At 43.0% G+C, this 27,639-nt stretch overlaps 2 protein-coding genes across 3 annotated transcripts in view; both read right to left on the reverse strand.

Moving 5' to 3' along the window:
• Window positions 1–674: 674 nt before the first annotated feature.
• Window positions 675–14,317, reverse strand: ZNF622 (zinc finger protein 622). Its single transcript, XM_004761208.3, has 6 exons — window positions 13,556–14,317; window positions 12,275–12,535; window positions 11,883–12,045; window positions 8,951–9,060; window positions 2,137–2,280; window positions 675–945 (listed from the first exon to the last, which is right to left on the reverse strand). The coding sequence occupies exons 1-6, from the start codon at window positions 14,175–14,177 to the stop codon at window positions 818–820; spliced, it is 1,428 nt and encodes a 475-aa protein (XP_004761265.1). The 5' UTR covers window positions 14,178–14,317; the 3' UTR covers window positions 675–817.
• A 7,732-nt stretch (window positions 14,318–22,049) lies between these two features.
• The window catches only part of RETREG1 (reticulophagy regulator 1), a 127,628-nt gene continuing 122,038 nt past the window's right edge, over window positions 22,050–27,639 (reverse strand). For both annotated transcript variants that reach the window (XM_045082032.1, XM_004761207.3), the window contains one exon: window positions 22,050–24,274. In XM_045082032.1, the coding sequence (XP_044937967.1) occupies window positions 23,781–24,274 (494 nt within the window). In that variant the 3' untranslated portion in view covers window positions 22,050–23,780. The remainder of the gene's footprint in view (window positions 24,275–27,639) is intronic.

A 27,639-nucleotide genomic window follows, 5' to 3' on the forward strand; every position in this document is an offset into this window, starting at 1 on the left:
TTAACCACCACAACACTCTGTGAGGTAACAAACATCTCATTTCACAGATTTAAGAAACCAAGTCACTTTTACAAAGTCACATAGTCAACGGGTTTAAGCTTCAGGTTTAAATGTCACACATACGACTGTCTCTCCTGCCCAAGCCACCTAAACGGAATGCTCTTCACGTTGGGCCCTGAGGTCAGTTTTTTTATTTCTAAAATGAGATCTAAGCATTTTACATTGATTTTCTTACTCAACTAACTGCTCAAGGAAAGGCAGCCCTGGATACGGAGTCGGAATGCACAGCGCTGTCGTGCTTTGTGTGGTCATGTTTAGAAATACAGAACCCTTCCAACAAGCCATCGGCATGCTGCCTACCTTTGCCTGACTTAGTGAAAGTGACTCGTGCCACCTCATGAGCCACAACACATTCAGATGAGTGACAGTCAACTTCCTCTGTAGCTTCCAACCCCCTCATGTAGGTCCTGGTGCCAGAGCAAGGTTCGACCAAGTTCAGGGTGGACAAGTCACGCCTGAGTTTCCCATGTGATTCTGACAGCCAGAAATCAGTCAGAAGCTGCGGCAATGACACACTTGCGGGGCGGCAGTTTGGGTCCCAGAGCCCAGCAGGCCCAGCACGGACATTGGGAAAACATAACCTTTAAACCCAGAAACGACACTGAAAAGCCACCGAGATTCTGACTTTTATTCTTAGGTCAGAACAGATAAAGTACAAGGAGAAGGAGCAGCGAAAAGGGTCTGTCCTACAATCCAGCTCCTGCTGGTCCTCAGGACACTGGGGCAAGAGGCGGGTCACGCAATCCTTGGCAGACCCTCAGAATCTCACTTGCGGCCGGAAGTGCAGCTGCTTGGTGGCGTTGTTCTTCATCCCAGTCTTCAGCAGCCACTTGGATTTCATCCTCTGGACATACTGCATGTCCCGCTCGCGCGCAAGTGCCGCTCCTGTGGCGGTGAAAGGGACAAGCAGTGAGGCAAAGGTTTGTTATTTGTGATCAGGAAAAAATCCAATCTTTACAGAGAATCTCAAGGCTGGGGGGGGGGGGGGGGAGGTGGTCTCTGGGTTCTTAGATTTAAAGAAGAGCTGCTAACCTGGGTGGGATCTCCATGGCACGAGCGTGAGGGTCACGTGCCCCCGAAACTACGTACAACAACCCGTACTTGCACACATTCCTCGAGGAGAAGCCTCACCTGGACAGGTCTATAAACCCCAAAAGTAATTTTCCATTGATCAAAGGTGACAGAGAGAGGCAGAGACCATAAATAGAGTCAGACAATGTAGTCCCTGACGAGAGCAAGACAAAGTCAGTGTCCGCTAGATTTAAGTGGCTTCTCAGCTCCTAGGCAGCCAGAGAAGGCAGCCACGTGTTTATATATAAACACAGCGGCACTGAACATGGATTTTATCTGTCCAGGGCTTTCCATGACATCCTGAGGCAGCTCCTTTGTCTGCTTCCACTGTCCTCCAGTGGACCGACATTCTCCCTGAAGATCTTAGCATTGAGCTGCACAGAGCAGACACATCAGAATAGATTTAAATAATTTGATACTGATGAGGTTTCAGAGCTTAGCAATTTCAAGGGCCTATTTTATTCCTCCAACTCTTATTACATTTTCTATGGGAAAACCACAAGGAGTGACAGCCTTTATTACATCCGTGTACTGGATCATACATGCACTAGGACAGTCTACCCGCACAACTCTGCCAGGCGGGTCCTAGTATTTTCTCAATTTTATAAATGAGGAAACAGAGGCTTAGGTACCTTGAATTACTCACACTCGTCATTTAAGAACCACTTCATGTATCAAGTAAGTCATGTCTGACTCCATAGCTCAAGTTATTTGCCCCAAGGACACTAGTTAATTTCAACCTTTGTTGGGGACTTATTTCTGCAACTATTATCTCTATGCCGTTGTAGAAAATTACTGTGCCACGAATATGAGGTTTGTAAGTAATGGAGCTTTGGGCTTATTGCCATAAATGTATCTAGTAGTCATGAAAGTCCCCAGGGCCCAGAAACTAAGTTTCCTCTAGGGAGGATCCCTAAGGACAACATAAATGGAAAGGACTTTGCCCAAAGCCCATCTTGTAATACGAGTTCCTGGGCTGGTCCCCGGCTGCAGGTATCAACACACCTGTGCTGCCTGTCCATCCCAGGGCTCTGTACTGCTGGAGTATCCGGCCCACGGCCTTCCGATTCTTAGCAACGGCCACAGCTCTCGACAAGCCAAATCGCTGTTTGTAGTATCTCATCAAGGAACGGTGACCCAGTCTGGCACCTGTTTTTCAAAAAAGCAAGATGGAAACGCTGAATTGGATAGTTTTTCAAGCTATAGCTACAGAGCAAGGACTTTCCCAATCAGACTCTTAAGAGGATCTAGCTGGAAAATGGATATCTGCTAGAAGAAACAATACTCTACCTGCTGAAAAGAAAAAAAAAGATGAAGTAGCATAGTAAAAAATGAAAGACAGAAAATCAAAACGCAGAGGGATCTTTTAAAAAAGAGAATGGCAAGTCAATGTTACATGAAATACTCAGAATCTTGTACTTACTTATATCCAATATGCCTCTCTAGAAATTCACACAGCAACACCTACTAATGTGGATCACAGGCCCAAGGAAGGAGATATTACCTGTTTTTTTGTTTTTGTTTTAAACACAAAGATAAAGTACACAATAATCCTGATGCTTAAAATCTTAAAGTCATAGTCTGGGTCTAAGTAAAAAACCAATCCACCTTTCTTTTGCTTAAATTCTCTGTAGTGGTGGTTCTCAAACAGGGATCATTCTTTCCTCCAGGGACATTTGACACCGACTGGAGACATTTTTGGTATTACACCTGGAGGGGCACTACCAGCAACTGGTGGAGAGAGATCAAGGAATCACTAAACAGCCCACAATGCACAGGACAGTCCTCCACAACAAAGAATTACCTGGCCTAAAAGGTCACTACACTGAGAAACCCTGCCCTGCTGTCTTCTATAGGACGGAAGTCATCTGGTGAGTTAGAATTTTAAAGGATCGTCAAGCTGAATTCCCCCTACAGCTTTTGCTTATCTAGAATGATCTGGTAGAACTACACAAGTCAATCATGCTTTCAGAAATGAATTACTACAGACTACCCAGCCCCTTACAGGAAGAGTGTGCGGAGCCTCAGCTTTGCAGCAGGTGGAGGGGAAGCGGGCAGGTTTCAGTGACGACTAAATTCCAGGCTCTGTCAGAGCAGCGGCTCTCACCAGGTGCTCCTGGAACACTGGTCTCAGCATTTCCCAAGAGTAATCGAAATACAACACTAAATATGATTCTCTCACAAGAATATCAATCAAATACCTTCCCAGACAGATGTAAACAATTCAACAACAGCCTCCATACACCGGGTGTGAAGCAGCTATTTCCACTAAGCCTGAGTACAGGAACTATGGCTAGACAGAACCACGTGTATGGCTTCTAGGAAGATTTTACACTTACATATATAAAACCATTTCTTTCAGAATCTTTTGTATAGAAAGACCATAAACTGGAGACTATAAATACTGCAGATCTATCTGCTTTTAGGATCTAGACCCTCCATTTATTTATTTATTTATTTATTTATTTTTTATTTTTTTTTTTTTAAGATTTTATTTATTTATTTGACAGACAGAGATCACAAGTAGGCAGAGAGGCAGGCAGAGAGAGAGGAGGAAGCAGGCTCCTCATTGAGCAGAGAGCCCGATGCGGGGCTCGATCCCAGGACCCTGGGATCATGACCTGAGCCGAAGGCAGAGGCTTTAATCCACTGAGCTACCCAGGCGCCCCTAGACCCTCCATTTATAAGAAAGAAATTCTGTAAGCAGGTTATTTGAAGACCTTAAACCTGGGGCAAGCTACCTAGGAAATAGTTTGCTTGCTACACAGACATGGGAAAGGAATTACTTTCAGTTGATTGGTTTTTGTGATAGGATGTAAGAGATGTCCCAAAAAACCCCTTTCAATTCAGGGATGATTTGGCTTTTGGATACAATACGGATGAAACCTGTTTCCTTGAATCTGATTCTCCTGGCAGCCTTAGAGTTAACAAAGCTCCAAGACCATAAGAAATGAGTAAAAAGCAGCTGACAGATACAGACTCAAACTTAAATGACGGCTGCCGTGGCAGGAGACCCTAGCATAGTTAGTATCATTTTCTATTTATAAGAAGAGGTCAGGATGCTCCAGGTGTGCAATGCTCAAAATCATTACATGATAATGCTGATCATGAGAACAAAGTAAACCGATGTACTTATAGTCTTAAGCAGCTTTGGACATATTGAGGAAAATCCTTGAAAAGGTTTCGTTACTCAATGCCAAGGTTTCTGCAGCCAGCCAGGGAACTGAAAACACACACTGCTGAGAGCTACCCCTGCCCCACCCCGTGTCAATGACAGTGAGCCCCTAACAGTGAGCCCTAAGAATAACATGCTTGCACAGCTCAACGTGAAGGCCCTCCTCAAGGAAAATTATTTGTAGAACACAATGTGACTGCCCAATAAGGAACACATGGGGTATGTCTTAGTTATGTAGAGCCACAATCTGTCCATCTACCTTTCAACATAGCAATAACCACATGTGAAATGTTGGCTCCTACTTAAAAACTGTCCACTCTTAACAAACAGCCTTATAATGGAAGCTATTATACAGTGGAAAAGCAAGGATCTCCAACTGTAATTTTCCGAAGACTATACATTCTCATAAATCCACCACCAGTTTCATCCGGCTACTCAGCGGCTAACCGGATGTGTCTTTCACACTAACTTACTCCACAGGAGCTGCAGAGCACGGAACGTGAACTCAAGGAATGGAAGCTTCACAAGAAATGCTCACAGTGCCCTCTACCGGATGTTCTTTGTCACTGGCTCTGGGATCACCTATTTGAAACTAGATTTAAAACCAGTTGAAAGCAGACCCTACTCAGTGTGGCTGATTAAATGACACCAAGCTCTCCACATGAGAATCCTTCTCAAATTAGCTCCCTGCCAACAGTCAAGTGACTGAGTATAAGTGAAAAGGTGTCTGAAAGGTAAATTTGCTCAAAGCCGTCAGCGGGTGAACACACCACTAACTGTTAAGACCGCTCCGTATTTACAGCGCTTATTCAGAGATCTCCCAAACTCCTGGTTCATTAGAAAACCTCCCAAACCAGTACTGAGACGTAAGAGAAAACCAATGACTAGAAACCATCATATCTCATCATAATCAAGATTGACCGAAGGATGACTAGTTTTTAAGATAAGATGATAGAAGTATGGGTGATATAAAAAAAGAGGGATCAGTATAGCTGGAAGAAATTTCAGAACACTAGCAGTCTTTGATTTACTGACAAAGCTATGTTTTGTCATTATTTAAACAGATTCTGTAAAGGTTTCCACGATCATCTGTGAAGACCCATGAAGGTAGCGACTGGCGGCAGTGTACTAAGATATCATTAGTGGCTCTTAATCTTCTCCAGGTCAGAGGTGCTTTTGAAAAACTACAGCATTTCCCCCAGAAAAAATGTACTTACCCACACAGCACCCCCCCCCCGCAAAATAAAATAAAAAAAAATAAATAAAAATGCATGGCACACACGGGTGACTTTCAAGATTTATTTTTTCTTTTTGAGAGAGAGGGTGCGTATGCACTCACAAGCAGGGGGAGGGCCAGAGGCAGAGGCAGAAGCAAACTCCCCGCTGAGTAGGGAGTCTGATTTGGGGCCCTCAATCCCAGGACCTGGAGACCATGACCTGAGCCAAAGGCACACACTGAACTGACTGAGCCACCCCACACAGCTGACCTTAATCACTATGGTCTCTCCCCAAGAAAATGCACATACTCACAGAAAAAAAAAAAAAAGCGTATGGTGTATGGTCTGGTTAAGAATCTGTGGGGAAAGGTAGTATGTGACTGCTGGTTAGGTCCTTCCTGAGTCTGTCTAAAAGTACAGGATTTCAGAGTAATACCAAACTACTTACCATTCTTCACTACTTCCAAATCTAATATAAAAGAGCTGTCCTGAGGTTTATTATCTAATATTTTAAAATAATGTGACTCAGTAGGTGGACCAGCAGCAGTTAGCAAGGAAACCCAGGCCTTAAAAACCATGGAAATTAAACCTTCCAATTAATCTCCTGCCACTTTCTCCCCCGACTGCATGAGAATGGAGAGACAAGCAAACTGCTCCCCAGTGCTTCGGGCCAATGATTCCAAGCCCCCGGGGCCCCTTCTTAGCTCACAGTGGTTTCTTCTGCTCTGCTTCTCCTAGTCTGTGGCAGGCCCAAGGGGATCAACCTTGCTTTCCTTTTAAAGTCACCTCCAACTTCTCAACCACTCGGTCAACACACATTTATCTGGCTCTCGTGTGCCTGAGACCCTGTGCTGAGATGAAAGAAGCGATCTTTCCCTGAGAAGTAATGGGCGAAGACAGGCAAGCAAGCCAAGAACAAAGGGAAGGAGGAGAGGAACGGTACTACAGATATCCTGTATATCCTAGTATCCCGGGAGCAGAAGACTCTCCATACTCAGGGGGCAGGAGCTGAGTTGAAAAAGCTGATGCAAGAGTGAACCCAAGTCTTAAAGGAGGAGCAGCAGTAAGACAGAGAGGCACTAGCCATGCCAAGTCCCAGAAGGAAACTGCCAGGGGGTGGGTAAAGGAAGAGCAAGGTGGGCGCCCCCCGCCCTGCAGTGTGGGAAGACCCGCGGCAGATACGACTCTACCGGAAAAGCAATGGCTCCCCCTGGAGGAATTCCAGAGGAAAAAGAAAAGAGACCGGCATCTGTTTCAGGAACAATATCGAGTGATGGATGGAGTGGAAACCGGATTGGAGATGGACATATGTCGGTAATGGTGACACAGACAAGTGTTAAAGAGAAGACAAAAAAATATTCAAAAGCTGTTCAGGATTCGCACTTAGTAACTGTTTTGATGTGGGAGAGGAAGAGAGCATCCTAACAAGATGCCCATCTGGGGCCTTGGCTAATCTTAGAAAATTCAATAACCCTAGGAAATCCTAGGAAAATGTGTTTTCTACACACGCAAAAACAAACAAACAAAAACTCCTAAGTTACAAAAGTTTTATGTTTTGATGAAAGTTTCTCCCCAGTACACTGCATTTCTTAAACAGGTTATGCTCACTCATTGTTGTGCACATTTTAGTACAGAACACACTGAAGGCAATGCAAAGCTTTTTTTCTGCCATAATGTATTGGAATTTTCACCAGAGGAAGACTACAAGAGGTTTCCTGTGATAGATTTCGGCCTGTTTTGCTAATGTCTGGCACAGGTCACAATACTGGGCCTGCGACCTTTCTCATCACTGTCACTCCTTACAGTGTTACAGTGTAACTCCTTGTATCTTCAAGAGAGTTTCTGCTGCCCTTTCCTTCTACTGTCATACTTTAAAGCTGCCTTTAGCCTTAAAAGGTAATTATTCCAAGTTAAAGAGAGTTGTCTGTATCTAAGCAGTGATATTCTACATGAAAAGCAGTAATATAAGACAGCTTCCTCATCACAGTCATTTCCATGAGCAGGAGAGCTACTCCTGCCCCCAACATTGCTGCAAATCTCCCATGGCAAGGTAAGAAAGTAGAGAAAAAGGATTCACTGACTATGCTCTTGGGTCAATTATTCAACCCATCTAAGTTGCAACTGGCTCACAGGTCAAATAAGGACATGGAATCTAACTCACACGCTAGTAAAGATAGAACAGTATACCCAGCTACCATGCTAACTGCTCAGTAAATACCACTTACTATTAGGATCTTACTAGCTTTACTGTTCTATTCCCTTTCCTTCTCATAGGTGTCTTCCGCAGTTTCTCTCCTTCTTATTAGCTCACCATAACACTGTGAACAATATGGGGTGCTTCTCATATTCACGTTTTTCCCCCCACCTTATCATACCTGGGATAAATTCCCACATCCGTTAAATGTTCCCTAAAGTAGCAGGCATAATTCAAACTCCAAGCCTCCCAACCATAAGTAGAATACAAAGAAGCAACCGCATACTGTTAAGCAGATATTACCGGGACACACTACCAGCTGGAAGTCTGAGCAACACGAGGAAACAGGAATCAGTGCGAAGAATAAGAGTAGGACCATGCAAGTGAACCCGAATGTTCACAGCAGCAAGGTCCACAACAGCCAAACTGTGGAACAAACCTAGATGTCCATCAAAAGATGAATGGATAAAGAAGATGTGGTACATATATACAAGGGAATACACTGCAGCTATCACAAGAAATGAAATCTTGCCATTTGTGACCATGTGGCTGAAACTAGAGGGTATTATGCTGAGTGAAATAAGTTAAGTCAATCAGAGAAAAACAAGTATCATATGATCTCTCTGATATGAGGAAGTTGAGAGGCAGGGCAGGGGTCCGTGGGGGGAGGGAGGAAAAAAATGAAACAAGATGGGATTGGGAGGGAGAAAAACCGTAAGAGACTCTTAAGCTCACAAAACAAACTGAGGGTTGCTGGGGGGCGGGGTAGGGGTAGGATGGTTGGGTTATGGACACTGGGGAGGGTATGTGCTAGGGTGAGTGCTGTGAAATGGGTAAGCCTGATGATTCACAGACCTGCACCCCTGGGGCAAATAATACATTTTATGTTAATAAAAATAATTAAGAAAAAAAAGAGTAGTGCCATGATTTATAAGAAAACCCGAAATGAGGCAATAATTCTAATAAAGAGCCAAATGGAAATATCTATATATTTGAAAGGAAATGACTGATACAGCATTTGGAATCCTAAGAGAAGTAAGCAAAGACACTGATTTAATTTCAACAGAACAGCTAACACAGAGCTAAGTGGCAACCTTCAGAGTTAACCGTGTATCTGGGAACACAAAATTTAAAGTTCAAGCACCTCCCTCAGAATGGAAGAGGACTGATGGAACATGCCTCTCTAATCATCTCACCGCCACTGAGCTATTTATCTTTGACAAATACACTTACCAGAAGGTAGAATCAGCTCCATGGTTTCATCATCATAGCCTAACAGCCTTTCTGAGCACAACTCGGCTTCATCAGGGAACTCCCCTTCCTTGTAATCAGGATAGCTACTCCTGTAACAGTGGCATGAACAATGGCATTAATAAAAAGACTAATACCTCAAATATAACTGAAGGACAAACTGTATTTGCAAAATGGCAAACCCACTAGTTACCAAAAAGCAGGAAGTAAACGGCCGCAGGGACGACAAGCTGAAGGGGTTAGAGAGAAACGAGCGCAGTGGCACGCTCTGTGAAAAACGAGCGCGGTGGCACGCTCTGTGAAAAACGAGCGTGGTGGCACGCTCTGTGATGAAAATAAGCAAGTGACCTCTAAACTCAGGATGGATCGGACCTACGTGTAAAATGCAAAACTAAAAGAATGTCTAGAATATAACATGGGAGAAAATCTAGATGACTTATGGGTTTGGTGAGGACTTTTTACATATACCACCAAAGGCACGATCCATGAAAGGAATAATCGATAAGCCGGACTTCATTAAAACGAAAAAACTTTTGCTCACTGCTTAAAATGAAAAAAACAGAAGCCATATCACTTCTCGGCCTTTGGCTAAGATCAAGTGTAAAACAGAAGCCATAAACTACGAAAAAATATTTGCAGAAGGCACATCTGATAAAGGAGCATTGTTCAAAATACACAAAAAAAAATCTTAAAACTCAGTAAGAATATAAACCAGATCTTAAAATGGGGCAAAGACCTTACTGGGCACCTCGCTAAGATATACAGATTATAAATGAACATGAAAAAGATGCTTCCTCTCATGTCATCAGGGAAATGCAAAACCAAATGCGGTAACACCACACACTTCTTAAAATGGCCAATATGCATTTTGGTGGATGGTGCAGGCATTTTGCAAGACAGCTGGGCCACAAAACGGTGCAGGTGTTTTGCAAGACAGCTGGGCATCCTTGAAAACCAAACATACTCTTACCACAGGATACAGCAACTGGGTTGTTTGGTATTCATCCAAAGAAGCTGAAAACATGTCAACACAAAAACCTGCACACTGATGGTTATAGCAGCTTTATCCGTAACTGCCCACACCTGGAAGCCACCAAAACATCCTTCAGTAGGTGAGTGGGGTCAACTGTGGTGTATCTGGACAATGGAACAGAATTTCTACTCAAAAGAAATGAACCATCAAGCCATGATAAGACACGGAGAAAACTTTAATGCCTATTACTAAGTGAAAGAAGCCAGTCTGAAAAGACAAGGAGAGAAGAACAGGTGAACTCCATACAACTTTCAGGGCAGCGACACTACTCTGCATGAGACTGTAACGGTAGACACGTCATGACGCATTTGTCCAAACCTACTAAATGCACAACGCTAACAGTGAACCCTAATATAAACCATGCACTTGGTGATAATGGGGTGTTAATGTAAGCTCATCAATTCCAACAAATATACCACTTGGGAGGGATGTCCATAATGAGGGAGGTCATGCATGTATGGATGTGGGAGATACGAGAAATCTCTGTAACCTGCTCAAATTTGCTGTTAACATAAAATTGTGATTAAAAAAAGCAAAAAGACTGAGCAAATGACCTATAACTAAATCCTTTCACCTATTTGTTTCTCCCTAAGAGGGTTGCCAGGTAGGAAGAGGAGGAGAACGGGGAGCTGGAAATGCAGCACTCCTCAATTTAACCATTCTAAAAACAAGTTCTAGAACAGTGCCATCCAACAGAATTCTGTAATCATAGAAGCTTTCTATACTTGTGTGTCCAATATAGGAGCTACTAGTTATATGTACTTTTAAGCATTGAGCTCTGAAATCTAGGTAATACAACTAAAGCACTGAATTTCTAAATTTTAAATTTAATTTCTAATTAACTTACATGGCTGCATGAATACACCAACCATTTGCCAATTTGGACTGTGCAATTCCAGAAGAATTTCTATGTTCCCAGAAATGTTCTCAATGATACACCGACAATTACTGGAGAATTATACATTAAAATGTTAACAGTAAGACAGATAACCCAATCCCAACAAAGAAACAGACAAAAGACTTGATCAAACACTTCATAAGCGATATCCAAAAGACCAATTACGTAAAAGTGTTTTCAACTACATTAATTATCATGAGGGGGAAATGCAAATTAAAGCCACAATCCAGACACCAAAATGGCTGAAAAGAAAAACTTTTGCTCAATGCAGAAGAAGAATGAGAAATCAGGAGGAACATGCAAAAGGATGATTTAAAAGACTAGGACTTTTCTGAACACATGTATCTGGAGACCATGCATGCTTGACACAGTAATTACACACAATGCTTGTGTGCTATACAAATAGATACCTTTGACCTGCGCTAGGTCAAAGGTATTATGATACTATATTAGCTGTTCAAAAGTGCCTGGCACAGATTCCTTGCATCATGGACGAATTATCCAACTTTCTAGTTAAGGGTGAACCACCTATGGGATAATGTCACCATCAAATGCCTGGGACTGGCTGAGGTCAGCAACCACCTCCATTCCCTTGGGAGACAGCTTGTGATTCAAGGACTCTCAGGGAAACCAAGACATGAAATCTAATTTCCTCCCTCTGTTTACAAGGTTAGGCAAAGCTGAGCTCCTAACCATTTAAAGCACAAAAAAAGAAACACAAGTTTTAAAGTCAGACAAACTTCAGTGTGGGCCTGAGATTGTCTCTTCATCCTATCTTTTATTAAATGTGTGTGCTCAACTCCCACAGTCTGTTTCTTATCCATAAAATGAGAGGGAACAACTACCCACACAGAAGCGTTACAAAAGTTATAAAGCATATATTGTACTGTGCTGGACCCGTGTCAGGCTGCGGGACATCTAGTAGCAATTCAATGCAAATGTGATGACCTCGCTTTGCTTCACATCACAAACTACAGACTTACCTAAAATCATAGAAGTCTGCAAATTCCAAAGCAGCATCGCCATCTGCGAAGAGCTTACAGTGGCTTTTGTCGTTCATGTGTGCCTGTACGGCTTCCGTGGAGTAGAACGACTTCCCTTTCTCGTTGCACCACAAGCAAATCTTCCCAACACCAACTTTCTCTCCTGAAAAAATAATTCGAGGACAACATGTAAGAGGACAAAAAGTAATCTGCAGCCAGATTAAAGCTCACAACTTATCGCCACAATTCAAAAAACATGCATTAAGTTTTTGATCTTTACAAAATAAGCACATAAATCAAAGATGGACGGGAAATGAAAAACGAATGTTCCCTTAAAACTTGTCCCCAATAATGTGGTATTTCCTCATTAAAAGGAAAACTATTGTACTTACCCAAATATCTAATCAGTCCCTTAAGATCTGAAAGATATTCTATATCAGGAATAAAGAAGCTGTGGACTTTAGTCATATGAGCCACATTCTTCACAAGAGAGCTTGAATGATGGGGACAAAATAAGCAGTCTGTTATGGGGATGGCACCAGCGAAGGGGCCTCTCCCAGCCTCCTCCCCCTCTGCATCCGGTTCCTCTGCTTCGTCCGTGGCGTCAGCGTCCTCATATTCCAACTCCTCTTCAGAATCCATATCTTCCCAATCTTCAAGCCAGAGATTTGAAAAAACCGTTAGTTTAAGAAAGTGGTAACTGCAATTGAAGAAACTGCAAAGATTCACAAACATGAGACGGTACAGTCTTTCATCTGGGGGGACAGAATGCCAGTTACATCCAAGGACAAACCGTCTTTGAAGATCTCAATTTTAGCTGGTCCATTTACACAGAGTTTGTATCGCTCAAAGTTTCCTGATCTTTCTCTTCCTGCATACAGTAAAGTGGAGGGAGTCTTGTCCTTTCCTAAGCCTGTATGAACACAATCAGTGTAACTGGACGTAGGAAGAAGGTAGGAAAGACTAAATAGCTCATAAAATCAAGGAGGCTCAGTTGCTGGCCCCAGCTCCACATTTCAGGTTAGCTAGCTCCTGCTGAAGCCTTCCCTTTGTGTTTTAACCAACTACATTAAGTGCAAAGCCGTGGACACTAGAAACCCAGAATTACAAACCCTACATACGTCGGTGTGGGCAGTGACACGTCCTCTCCGATGCCTATGTCAAAGGCCTCCTCATTCAAAACAGAAACCACCGATCCATGCCATAACTCTAAGTAAGAACCTATTCCTGGGGGCCTGGGTGGCTCAGTGGGTTAAGCCGCTGCCTTCGTCTCAGGTCATGATCTCAGGGTCCTAGGATCGAGTCCCGCATCAGCCTCTCTGCTCAGCAGGGAGCCTGCTTCCCTATCTCTCTCTCTCTCTCTGGCTGCTTCTCCGTCTACCTGTGATCTCTGTCAAATTAATAAATAAAATCTTTAAAAAAAAAAAAAAAGAACCTATTCCTCCCCGCCCTCGCCCCCGGTTGGGCTCCAACAGTTACAACAGTTAACTCAGCAGACAAAATCCCCCGTGGGGACGATGGCCAGACGAGTCACTTCAGAAAGGACCGAAAACGGTCCGCACTCGCCATTTCCACTTAAAAAGCGGGCGCCTCCTCGCCTCCGACTTCGAGGATACACCGGGAACCCGGGGAGGTTCCAGACAGGGGACATCTGGACACGGGGAGGCCATTACCTTCTTCATCCAGGTCCTCCTCACTCTCCTCCTCCTGCTGCTGCTTTGTGAACTTCTTCGCCTGCTGCTCAAACCACTGGAGCCGGGGAGGCTTCTCGGCCGGGTCCCGCTCGTGAGCCGCACGTCCCGCGCGGGCCAGCGCCGCGGGGCTCCTGGGCGGCGACTCCTCCGGCGCCGCGGGGGCCTTCTTGGGCGACAGGGACGGCTGGGCCTTGATGGCCTGCTGGATGGCCGCGTTCATGGCATCCTTGTCCACGCCGTCCACGCCCAGCCCCTTCTCCAAGTTCTTTTCGTTCATCATCTCCACTTGGCGACTCACGGCGCGCACGGCCTTCTTCTCCAGCTCCACGTGCCGCCGGGACTTGAGGTGGTTTTCGTAGGCGTTGAACGAGGCAAACTTCTTGCTGCAGACGGTGCAGTAGGTGGCCGTGCCCTTGCTCTCCTGCTCCGTCACGGCCCGCTGCGCCCGCACGCGCTCCTGGAAACCCTCGGCCGTGACCGGGGCCATGTCGGCCACCTTGCGCTTCAGGTTGTAGCGGTGCCAATCCGTCTTGTAGTGCGCCCGCTGCACGTCCGCGTCGCCGAACGCCACCCGGCAGGTGATGCAAGTGTACGTCGCCATCGCCAGGGCCGAAATAAGAGGCGGCCGGGGCAAAATTCTAGCGACGTCAGTCTCAACGCCACCAGACGCTCAAACCTCTACTCGCCTCAAAGCCCAACAAATACTACACCAGACGCCGCCTTCCAGGCTGGATCTGTGAGAACTTCCGGCACACTAGGGAAGTTATGCTCAGCTGGACAGGAAGTCCCGCCTCTCGATCTGCAGCTGCGTTTCCCGCCCGTCCCGGAAGGCCAAGGAAGGCCTGGGACTAACCAGGCCCCGCCCAGTCGGTCTGCAGTGGATGTTGACTGAGTTGTTCTGAGGTGGATGCTGATCAGAGGGGGCATGAGATGGGCGTTGACTGGGCCAGCCCGAGGCGGGTGTTGATTGGGCCAGCCTGAGGTAGGTGTTGACCAGACCAGCCTGAGGTGGGTTGTGATTGGGCCAGCCTGAGGTGGGTGTTGACCAGACCAGCCTGAGGTGGGTTGTGATTGGGCCAGCCGGAGGAGGGTGTTGATTGGGTCCTTGGGGGAAGGTGTTGCTTACTCCGCGCAGCGCCGACCAGGTTACTGCCCCAAGTGGTTGTGCGGTGTGGGGTGACGCGCGGAAGGGGAGGCCAAGGGGCCGGCTCCGCGGAAGAAGGAGGCCCCGGAGGAGGGGTCCGGTGACCAGGCGATGGTCGGGGCCTCTCCGAGAACCTAGCCCTGCGCTCCGGCAGCCTAGTGAACGGGTGTGGCGAAAGCCAGGCCCGCCCTTCAGCCCCCGGATCGGACCACCCGAGTGCCCGCCGGGCCGGCCGGCGTCGCGGGGAACCGGGGCCTCGGGCAGGGCGCTGCGGGGATTCGTAGGAAGGCCGGCGAGGCCGGGCCAGAGCCTGGGTCTCTGCGGCGCAGCCCTGCGGGGGGCGCACGCGACCCGCTTGGATGAAAAGTGGGCGCTGGGAGCCCGGCCGCGCCGCTGGCCCGGGACAGGTAATCCGGGCCGCAGAGGTCCTGCTCAGTCGCGCCGCAGCCCCGTTTTCAAAAATGCAAAAAGAGGCACGACACGGGTTTTACCTAACCCAACATCTGCAGATATGGTCATTTGAACGTATCCGTCCAGAAGATAATGAGACATTTTCGCCCGCGTGTTGGGACCTGATCCTGGGGCTTCGGTGTGTGTCGCGCGGGAAGCGCGCATTTCCGGTGCGCGGTGGGCTGCGTGGCCTCGCGGGCGGCAGCGCGGGTGGACGGGGCATGAGTGCCGGGCTTTAGGCAGCGCTGGGGCTCATCTGCGCGGCCTCGCCCAACCGGTCAGCCCTGGTCAGGAATCGAACTTGGCGTGCTCGGAATGCAGGCGGCCCGTGCCACCCAAGAGCACAGAGACGTGTTTTAATGAGTAGGTCAAGTCCCGTTGCTCTTGTTGTTCACCAGCCTCCAGTGGCTCCCCCAGATCCCCCTTCTTTTGGTCTGAGTGTGTGTGTCTCCCCTGCCTTCAGTCATCTGTTGAAAACCTAATGCCCTCGTGGGGCGTGTGCGAGGCGGTTGGGACTGCTGACGGGGATCCCGTGCCGAGATTAGCGCTCTCCTAAAAGAGGGTGCCCCCGCCCAGCGGCGGTTATAATGAGTCTGTGCGTGGGAGGAGGGGCCCTCCCCGGAGCACGCTGGCACCCTGACCTTGGCCTTCCAGCCTCCAGAAGTGTGAGACCTTATTTTGTTGCTTTTAAGCCACCCGGTCTGTGGTATTTTGTTAAAGCAGCAGCAACAGACTGAGATACTTGGTCTTTATTCTAGAAGGCTCTGTATGATCTGCCATCACCCCTACACCTACCTGTGATCTCCTGCCACACCCCCTTCCCCACTCTGCTCACCCCACTTCAGGCACATTTTTTTGGTCACATGTCAGACCCTTTTGATGTTCCTTTAAATAAGGCCAAGGAAGCATCTGTCGTTGCTAGTTAAGTCTTAGAAATCCTTCATCTGTTTGAAGAGTTCTTTTGCTGGCTTGCTCCTTTACTCTTACGATTTCTGCCAAAATCCCTTTATAAGAACGGCCTATCCATACCCTCTTATCAAAAATACTGCCTACGTCCAACTCTTAAATCTTTACTAAGCATAACTTTGCTTAGTAATTACCCCCAAATCTAGCCACTTAAAACAAGAAGCGTGGAGTGTCTCACTTCCGGTAAGTCAGGAATTCGAGTGGCTCAGGGTCTCAAGAAGTTGCAGTAACATGAGGACCAGGACTCAAGCCGTGTGAAGGTTCCACTGGCTAGAGGGTCGCTTGGAAGATGGTTCACTGACATGCTCATGGCAAAGAGATTTGGTTCCTCACGAAGTGGGCTGTTCCACAGAGCCACGTAACATGGCAGCTGGCGTTCCCAGAAGGAGCAAAGTGAAAGCCACCGTGTCTTTCATGACCTAGCCTTGGGAGTCACAGTCATTTCTACAATGTGCTATTATTTATAAGGGTCAGACCTATTTAACATGCGAGGGGACTGCATAGGGGCATGAGTGGGGTGTCTGAGGAACATTGTAGGAGATTGGCTACCACTAGCATTTGTTGTTTGTCACTGATGTCCCAGTTTTAACCCTTGAAGTCCTGTATCCCAGGAAACCCAACCATCCTGGGTAAACCAGGCTCCTTTCATTGTTCTGTACTCCAGTGCCAGGACATTGCTGGCACATAAATTGTTCAGTATTTGAAAAGAATTTTTTACTGCAAAAGTTGTCTGATGGTGATTTTTATTCCAGAAAATTTAGTTTTGAGGTGACTAGAATCTTCTAAAATAGCTAAGCCCTCTGGAGAAATACCCACTTTAAGAAATGTACCTAATACTAGTCATCAGTGGGATAAGCAAAAACAATGTATATTTTTAAACTTCTCTAAAAAATAAAGCAAAAGATGGCTATATAAAGAAATTTTGGTTTTACTTTTTTCTTATTCTTATATGGTTCTTCCAGCATCTGTTCATTCTTCGTGGCTATTTCCTCCCTCCCCCCTTCAATCCATTTTCATGACCCTCCCATGTCGGCATCTTTGAAGCCTTCAGAGTTCAAAACTCTCTTTACTTTTCCTCTTCCCAGGGCCATTGTTTCCTCCATACTTTCCAGTGTACTGCTCTTCCTCTGCAGTCTTCTAGATAGCCTTCCTCTGTCTTCTTGGTCTGCACTACAGTATGTACAGATCATCAGGCTAATTTTCCTAAGCCATTTTTCCTCATATGTCACTCTTTATGTTCAAGAATGGTTGTCTGTTGCCCAGAGAATGCCAAGTTGAAAGTCTTTTGCCTGGCTTTCAGTGTCTCCCATTACCTCTTCCCCATACTACCAATCTCCAATATGTGTGTTCTTTCTACACCACCAAGCAATTCTCAGACACTAGCTAGGAGTCCTACAAGTCATCTCAAGTCTAACAGTGTACCTGGAGTCAGCATCAGATCCCACAGATTAAGGGCTCTGTCCACAAGACTGACCCCACTTCAGATGCCAATAGTAGGTCCAGGCTGTTACCTGTGCTTCTGATCAACTGGCTATAAGCTGGTCAACCCTCTCTGGCTTCATTTATTTGCGAGAGTAGCTCATGGAACTCAGGAAAACAATTTACTTACTGGATTCCTGGTTTATTACAAAGGATATTAAAGGATACAGGTGAACAGCCAGATAAAGAGATACTAAGGTGAGGTCCAGAAGGGCCCTAAACACAGGAGCTTCTGTCCCTATGGAGTTTGGGGGTGCACCACCCACCTGGCACAGGGAATTGTTCTGATTGACTCACCTAAAAGCTCTCCAAATCCAATCCTTTTGAGGTTTTGTGGTAGTTTCATTACATAGGCATGATTGATTAAATCTTTGATGATTGAACTCAACTTCCAGCTCCTTTCTCCTCCCCAGAGGTGTGAGGGGGTAGGACTGAAAATTGCAACCCTCTAATCACATGGTTAGTTCCCATGGCAACCAGCTCTCATCAGTAGGTCATCTATGGGCTTTCCAAAAGTCACCTTATTAACATAACCCAAAACACTTTTACCCTCTCAACACTTCGTTTTTGTTTTTGTTTTGTTGTTGTTGTTTTGGTGAGCTCTGTGCCAGGAATTGACAAAGACCAAGTTTATTTTTATTACAAATTGCAATATCACACTATGCTTTAAAATATTCTACTAATTCTAAATTAAGGCATCCCTACCCTCAAGGAGTTTCTTATAATTTGATAGGGATGGTAAGAAATACACAACAAACACATTAAAGACTGGGTCATGTACAACAAAATATAAAGGCGTAGTGGGTATTTAGAATAGAGAAATACTATCCAAGTAGATAAAAGTTTTCATTAAGGAGCTGGGTGGTGGTGAAAGAGGGAGAAGATGGCCGACTTTATCTGCAAGCGCAGGAGGGAGGTGGAAGGTAGAAGACATACGGGGGAGGGAGGGAACTAAGGGACATATTTAGGAAGAAAAGTCTAGTTTGTGTTGAAGCATAGGATACAAGTAAAGACGAAATAAGACTAGAGAGGATTAAGGTATTGGGTAAAGGGTTGAATTTTGTAGTTTGTTGTTCATTCTTCATTTGGTAAACAGTAGAAACTCAAGAGTTTCAATTTATGTGGGCATAAGGAATAGAAGTGGTCCTTGAGATCCAGCAGCAATCTGGAATGGATAGCAAAAAAAGGAGCAGGTCTGTAGCCAATAGATCCTTGGTGAATGCAAGATGACTGACCAAGGGACCTTGTGTTAAACTTCTCTGCGTTATATTCAGAGTATTATATCAACGTGTCTGATCTCTGCTGACAATGCTATAAAAATTTTTTTCTAACCAAGTGAATCATTTTACTGAGGAATTGACATTGAGACTGTCCATGTAGAAAATTTAGATTTGAGAATATTAAAAATTGGTTTTTTTTCTGGATACTGTGACGTAGCCCTTAAGATAGTTCACATGATTTTCAAATGACTGAAGTTATGTTACACACTGTAAAAGTGATAGTCTCCATGAAGATATGGTTCCTTTTCAATCCTGAAAGATGTTGGGCTGTTGATTTTTGATTACCAGGAAATTTAAGAGGAAATGAGCTCATCTTCAAGTCAATTGAGAGACTGGTATTGATATATAGCAGTCTCTTGTGATAGGGCTTCCTACTTTTTACATACCTGTATTGCAGTAGCAACTTGGTTTTTAAAAGGAAAACTTAAAAGGGTTGGTTGAGATTAACTTTTGGGTGGTAATAAAGGCTATAAAAACATTTATTAAATGGTTTACAACTTCTATGAATTCTGTGTTCATAAAAAAAGTCCAGTAAAGAATATGATTTTCAATAAACAATTTTAAAACATTTTACTAACTCTTGGTTTTTGGGCATCTAGATATGCAGAGTTTTCTGTTCTTAAATTAAGAAAGAGTTGAGATATTCTTAAAGAATTGAGAAAACCCGGCTTCACAGCATTGAAAATAGAACAGATTGGCCTGTTTCTGGATTCTCTGAAAAAAGAAAAAATAAATAAATTCAGTCTTTAACATTTAGTAAAATTCTGAACTATTTAAAATTATGAACATTCTTAATGTATTTTAAAAGAAAAAAATATTAGATAATGTGACATACTGGAAAGAGAATAGGTTTTGCGGACAAGCTGGCTTTCCCCCTTACTCGCTATGTGACTGTGGATAATTTATTTAACCCTGCCCTTCTGAAAAACAGTCTTACTACTACTTAATTGTAGTAAGGGTCAGGAGAACACACATGATTCTAACTGTAACTGTTTTTGATGTATTAGACTAATGGTTGGCAAACTTTTCCTATAAAGAGCAAGATATTAAATATTTTAGGCCTTAAAGGCCTATGGTCTCCACAACCTTTCAACTTTTTGACATAAAAACAGCCATAGACAGTACATAAACGAGTGTGTCTGTGTTCTAACAAAACTTTCTTTATGGGTGAATTTTGAATTTCATACATTTTACACATGTCGTGAACTATTCTTCTGATTTTTTTTCAACTAGTTAAAAATTTTAAAAAATCGTTTAGCTGCTATTCCATACAAAAAGAGTGGCGAGCCAGATTTGGCCCCTAGGCCATAGTTTGCCAACTGCAGTCTTAGACGTTTCCTTACACACTACGAGGTGCAGGTGCTCTAACAACGTCACAGGTGAAGTACACAGGTCCAGATTTTATTGACTGACTTGCAGTCTTCCAGCCAGTGTTAGATCCATTAAAAATGGCTAGTGTGGAACTTCATACATGGCCCAGAGTCAACTAAAAAAATAGGCATTTTTGCAACACTTTTCATCTTTTTATTCCACATCATTATTGGGTTATGAAACCAATATAGTGCTAGTTCCACTGAAACAACTTTAGTGTTTTCTTATAAGCAGGTACTTTTTGACTGACTTTGTTTTAATGTTTGAAAAGATATCTTAGTTGAAACACAGATAGGGGGAAAGATCACTATCTTGGTTATTTATAGCCTTTTTTCTGCTGAAAGTGCTTCAGACACTTTTTTTCCATTCACTCTAAAAACATCCCTGTGTGAGAGAATAATTAGCTTCCTAATTTTTATGTTTGGGGAAACTGAAGTGATAGGCTTGGGGATGTTATGTGACTTTAACATTGTATCTTAGGGGGCCATAATACTAAGCACTAGAACTCATTTTTATGACATCCCCCTAACTTAAATGCTGCAGTGGAAATGGAGGAATATACAAAAATAGAGTTCTGAGACTTTCTAACTTCATCATGATACAAATGACCTGGGACAACGGTCGTTTAAGAAGGGTTTTCAGAATAATTTCCTATCTTGTAATTAACATAGCTGGAGCAGTGCAAAGAACTACATCGACCTAAATTCTAAACAGAAAATGAAAATGCTTATTTTCTTCTTAAATACAAGAATTTGCTTACATTTGCTTCTTGCCTAAAATCAGCAGTATACTGGATTTTACTATTTTTTAGAGAAAAAAAGTTGCACTTTTTTCAAATATAAAAGATGTCTAAATATGCTGAGCATATTTGCCAATTGCAAAGCCTTATAAATACTTCTTTTCCTAATATTCTACTGCACGGGGGGTGGTTTTTAAAAAATCACTTTTGAAGATTTTTAGGGTAAGAAAAAAGCAATGATGATTCAGATGAGAATATAAACACCGTTTAAAGCCTGGATTGACCTTCCAAAGCAAGATTGAACTTCTTGAGCTCTGTTTTATTGTTCCAGGTCAAAATGCATGATCAGTATATGCTGTTCCCATTATCTTGTTTCGCTCAGCATTTTCTATAGGAAGAGAGCAAAATATTTTCTACACCTCCTTTACAATTAAAAAAAAAATCCATGTTTCACACTTTAATAAGTGCATAAATTCTCATGGTAAGGGATGAAGAGTCCCTTCTCTGTACTGGATAAGTCATTGGGGTATATTGTTACTATATCTTAAAATCAGAAATAGATTTAAATACAGTACATCCACCAACACACATACACACACACACACACACCATCCTCAGCATCCCTGTTTGTCTGACTTGAGTACTGTTATTGTATAGTGTAATTCGTAATGACGTATGTTCTTGAATAAATATTGAAGTACATGTATGGTTATAATGCTACTATCCATAGAGAGCTGTTATGTCTTCTCCACAGTGCAGTGACACATTTTCTACGCTAACAACCTTGCCATCCCCAAACCACTTTTAATTTGTAGTTTATATTACGTGATACTAGTTTTATTGTTCATACTACCAGTCCTTTTATCTTTTTGTAAGCTTGTCCAGTGAATTTTAACACATTCTTTAGTTACTTGGATCAACTTCTTGTTTTCCCCTCAATGAAAAAATTGAAATGACCTGTAAACTTTTTGACTTTATGGCCAAGAACATTTTTTAAATGCAGAAACATAAACACATTAAAAAAAAGAATCCTGGCGACAACCATTTTATAAATATGTGACTGTATTTTTCTTTATGTCCAGAAACTTGTATTGAAGAGGATTCGGGTATATTCCTCCCTAACCCACACAGTTCATAGATCTAACACCAGGTTTTTGTACCAAAATGGGCAAGATAATGAAGGCACAGGCTCACTTTGTATCAATAAAGGACATCAAACACAGTCATGAGGCACTAATGACATAGAAGCATAGTCAATCACAAAAAGCAAGTGTTCAAAGTCCTCAATAACTTTTCTCCCTTTAACATTTGGCAAAATTCAGTCTAGATATTTTAATACCTCAGAAAGAAAAAATAAATAAGAGATGCTACATTAAAACAGATTACCTATAGTCTTTAGAAATACAAGGAAAGGAATAAAATGAAGGGAAGGGACCACAGATTTCCTATATTCTTGGATTATCCTTCCTTTCTGAGGGTCTCAGATGTCTGCACGCATCTGTAGAAATGCCAGCTGTACCTGAAGATTGAAGGGATTGTTGGTAGTTGGCTGACATGGTCCCTCAACACTATTAAGTTTCTATCACAAAAACACAATTAGCTTGATTTCTGCTAAATCCTTTGTTAAAAGCCTAAGTCAAATTTGGTTATTTGAAAGTGATCTAAAAAGTTTAAAATAAAAGAAAAATACATTCTAAATTCCCAGTAGAAACAGATTACATATTTCAACTTCAGTAGCAAATAAATACACCTTAAAGCCAAGCAAATTTGTCTCCTGTAGGAGACTCTATACAGACTACGAAAACAGTTACTGTTTCTCTACTGCTGATGACAACACCACTCCTAGAACATACCAGGAACTAGTTTCACAACTTGAAGAGACTTTTTTATGACATAATATGAAAGACGAGGGTTTAACTTAGGTCTGAGCAAGCCGAAGAGATCCACACTTTGCAACATCTCTATTACAAATAGATGACAACTGAACAACAAAACACAGCCCAGTCTCTGTTTACATCAAAACCACTGTCTATTTGATATAGAATTACTTGCTTTCTGTGGGTTGATAACCACCCATTGCCAAGACCAGAGCTGGCAGTCGATGGAGCATGCCATTTACTACAGGTAAGCCTAAGTCTATAACTGCAGAAATAACATGGAAATGTATCAGCTTATCCAAAGTAGTTAAATATATTTTTAAAATTTTTCCTAGGAAATTCATTTTGATAATATTTCCCAAGTCCTTCAACTAAAGATATTTTGATAATTTGTGTTTTTTTTACATCAGAATCACCAACATTTTTTAACTGTTTCCAAGTATCAGTAACAAAGGAGCTGATACTGCTTATGTTCACAACTAATTGTTAATATTTCAGTGAGTTACAATAAACTGTTTTTGCATGCTTGAAAAATTAATTGTAAAGAAAAAATAAGAATACTTATAGGAGGATCGCAATAATTTGGTGTTTTTGCATTAAAAACCTCTAATATTCATCTCTGACAACACAGTATGTATATTTATGCATATAAAGTTCATTTCCATGCTTATTACATAAAAATAACTATAGGAAATATCAGTATCAGCTGATAGATATCCAATTAATTCACTGCAGAAGGGAAAATAAGAAAAAAACTGAAGTAATCAGTAAAGCGCACAGTTCAAAAATTTTTTTTCCTTTTCTTCTTCTTCTTCTTCTTCTTTTTTTTTTTTTTTTTGCTTGTTTAAAATTTTTTGGTAGTTTTATCTGTGCTGTGTTGAACAAGTTGATTCCCAGACTAATGGCCTCCAAGTAGATTTGAAAGGAAGCCAGAAGACTTCTTACTTTGCTGTGATTCTGCTTCTTGGTCTTGTGAAAGTCCCAATTCACTCTCAATTTGATCAAGCTCTGACTGGTCAAGTAGTTCAAAGTCATCACCTTCTTCAGTGTCTGTGTCGTCGCCCGGGCTGGGGGCAGCCTGAGAAAGTGCTTGCTGCGCGCCCTCTAACTGCTCTTTGATGGCTGCTGTCACCGCGGCCGTAATGGCGTCCCCAGCCAGGTTGCGCATCAAGTGAAAGGTTTGGTCACTGCTCAAAGGAAGGGTGAGACCAGCTGCTGACTGCCTCTCTCTGCTCGCTCTGAGACCGCTGTCCACCTGCTCCTTTTTTCTCCTTTGCTCAGTGGGCAAGCCAAGGCTGAACTCATCTTCATCATTTGTTCCCGTGCCGTTTTCTACAGATGGAAAGTCCGAAAGGTCTCGAGAGAATACTTCTTCGCTTGGTCGGTCAAGATCTGTGGAATGTGTAACACAAGTGCATGCTTGAGCACCACGATGAATTTGAAACAAAAGAACTATCTAAACAATAACCTGACTTTATTTTATTTTTATTTTTTTAAAAGATTTTGTTTATTTGACACAGCACAAGCAGAGGGAGCACCAGAGGGAGAGGGAGAAGCAGGCTCCCTGCTGAGCAGGGATCCCAGTGTGGGGATCGATTTACCAACTGAGTCACTCACACGCCCCAGCGATAATCTGATTTTAATCCAAACCCTCCAAGCAAACTTGACCTTCATCTAGCCTCCTGGTTCAGCTTAAATCAACTTAACCACATACCAGATCCCTTTCAAATCTGGGACACTACCGCTCTACAAATACACAAATACCGCATGTACCGGCTGCTTTAGTTTTAAGTACCAAAGTACCAAAGTACCAAAGACTTTCTGTAATGACTTAATATTCAACCTAACGTTAGCTTGAGGCTTGACTAAACTTCTGTTTTTAAGTTTTTATTTAAATCCTAGCAAATTAACATACAGTGTATTAATTTCAGGTATATAACAGAGTGAAAACAGTTTCATACAACACCGGTGCTCGTCACAAATGTTCTCCTTTTTTTTTTTTTTTTTTAAAGATTTTATTTATTTCTTTGACAGAGAGATCACAAGTAGGCAGAGAGGCAGGCAGAGAGAGAGGAGGAAGCAGGCTCCCCGCGGAGCAGAGAGCCCAATGTGGGGCTTGATCCCAGGACCCTGAGATCATGACCCGAGCCGAAGGCAGAGGTTTTAACCTACTGAGCCACCCAGGCTCCCCGCAAGGTCTCTCCTTAATCCCTATCACCTATTCTGACCCCAACCACCTCCCCTCCGGTAACTATGGGTCTGTCCGCTATTTTATTAAAGAGTCTGTTTCTTGGTTTGCCTCTCTCTTTTCCCTTTGCTTGTCTTGTTTCTTAAATTCCACATAGGAATGAAATCATATGGTATTTCTCTTTTTCTGACTTATTTTGCTTAGCCTAATACTCTCTAGTTCCCTCCACATCATTGCAAATGACAAGATTTCATTCCTTTTATGGCTAACTAATATTCCATTGTATAAGTGTACTGAAGTTTAAATGTTCAATATAAACAAAAGTTTCCTCCTCCCCAGGGAGGGTATTAACTTTGAGCCAATGTGGGTATGCATGATTAAAGAGTTTAAAAAAAAATATTTCAGTTGGAGGTTTTCATGGATTGTGCTAAAACAAATGCTGAGTATTATCCTGCCTCAGCATTATTTATCCATGGAGATCTGTATGTCAGCATCCGTAACCTATGTTTGTTTAAAGCAGTGCACTAAAAGAAAGTATTGCTCCTTCTCCCCCATATTCAGCTTAAGAGCTTATGGAAACATTTGGCTTTCCCTAAATATCGCTGAAAATGGCCATCTCCTGTTTACCAAATTTGTGTCCAGGATACATGCTGGAACACATTTATTTATTTATTTATTTATTTATTTCTTGTTTAAGATTTTATTTACTTGGGGCACCTGGGTGGCTCAGTGGGTTAAGCCGCTGCCTTCGGCTCAGGTCATGATCCCAGGGTCCTGGGATTGAGCCCCACATCGGGCTTTCTGCTCTGCAGGTAGCCTGCTTCCTCCTCTCTCTCTGCCTGCCTCTCTGCCTACTTGTGATCTCTGTCAGATAAATAAAGAAAAAATCTTAAAAAAATAAAATAAAATAAAATAAAAAAGAAAGAAAGAAAAGATTTTATTTACTTATTTGACAGAGGTCACAAGTAGGCAGAGAGGCAGGCATTGGGGTGGGGGAAACAGGCTCCCCACTGAGCAGAGAGTCCGATGCGGGGCTCCATCCCAGGACCCTGGGATCATGACCTGAGCTGAAGGCAGAGGCTTAACCATTGAGCCACCCAGGCACCCCAGTACAGGAACACTTTTAGATTTGGGACATTTGAAAACAATGTTAGGTTAGTAGGCAGGCAGTGATTTTATTGCTTCTCACTTTCCATAGAAAATTTTTCAGTGTAACAGTTAACTCTTTACAACAGTGACTTGAAGTCTTCAATTTAATTAAAGCCTTCTATGTGGGTTGGATTATTGTCTCCTCTTTTGTTGTGTAATGCTTAAGAACAAAGGGTTTGCTATCCTTATCCTGATGTTGGGCTTATACAGCTTGAGTGTTTTTTTGAAGTTAGGCTCCAAGCCCAGTGTGGGGCTTGAACTCACAACTCCATGATCAAGAGTCACATGCTCCACCAACGGAGCCACCACGTTGCCCTGTGAATGTTCTTATACGCTTTAAGGGTGAGAAAATTGAGGTCCACAGAAATCATGTCAATGTTCAAGGTCACACAGTTATCTAATGACAAAAGCAAGACTACACTTGAGTGTCCCAATAGCCAAGCCTGTCTTTTTTCCTTACTTTTCTTTTTTTAAAGATTTATTTATTTGACAGAGAGATAGAAAGAGAGATCACAAGTAGGCAGAGAGGCAGGCAGAGAAAGAGGGGGAAGCAGGCTCCCTGCTGAGCAGAGAGGCTGATGTGGGACTCGATCCCAGGACCCTGAGATCATGACCTCAGCTAAAGGCAGAGGCTTAACCCACTGAGCCACCCGGGCACCCCCAAGCCTGTCTTTTTTCAAACATTGCATAGCCTCTCTCCTTCCTCTAGGAAAAGAAAGTGTGTTCTTGCTTATAAAAACACATAAAAACAATTCATAATCTTCCATTATAATCTCGTATTTTCAGTATATGGCTAAAATGACTTGAAATAATCCAATGAGACTAGCAAACGTTAAGTTACTGTGCAAGACTGTCTATTTTAAATTATATTTATCCTAATTATGAAAAATGGAAGTTTTTTTTAAACTAACTTTGAAGAAAAATGTAAGTGGAGTCAGCTTTATTTTTTTATATATTTTTTAAAGATTTTGTTTATTTGACAGAGAGAGATCACAAGTGGACAGAGGCAGGCAGAGAGAGAGGGAGGAGGAAGCAGGCTCCCTAACCCTGGGCGTGTGGAATGAGCATCTCTCTACTGCTCCTTCCATTGTTGCCAGAAGCAATGGATATTTGCCAGCAGACATTTCAGAAACTGTTTTCACTGTCAATTATTTGTCATTAAAACAAAGGCAGATTAGTACCTTGACTGGCTTAGATCTTTTTCTCATATTTCTAAAAAAGTAATAGCTTTTGAGATAGGATTCATATACCATAAAATTTGCCCTTTTAAAGTGTACGATACAGTGGTTTTTAGGATACTCACAAAGCTTTACAGCCACCACCAATACGTAATTTCAGCATTACAAAAAACTCATACTAATGACCACTCACCACCATTCCTCTTCCCCTAGCCCCTAGCACTAATCTACTTTTGGTCCAA

The sequence above is a fragment of the Mustela putorius genome, unplaced genomic scaffold, assembly GCF_011764305.1.
Source record: "Mustela putorius furo isolate JIRA1106 unplaced genomic scaffold, ASM1176430v1.1 tig00000589_pilon_pilon_pilon, whole genome shotgun sequence".
Lineage (NCBI taxonomy): Eukaryota > Metazoa > Chordata > Mammalia > Carnivora > Mustelidae > Mustela > Mustela putorius.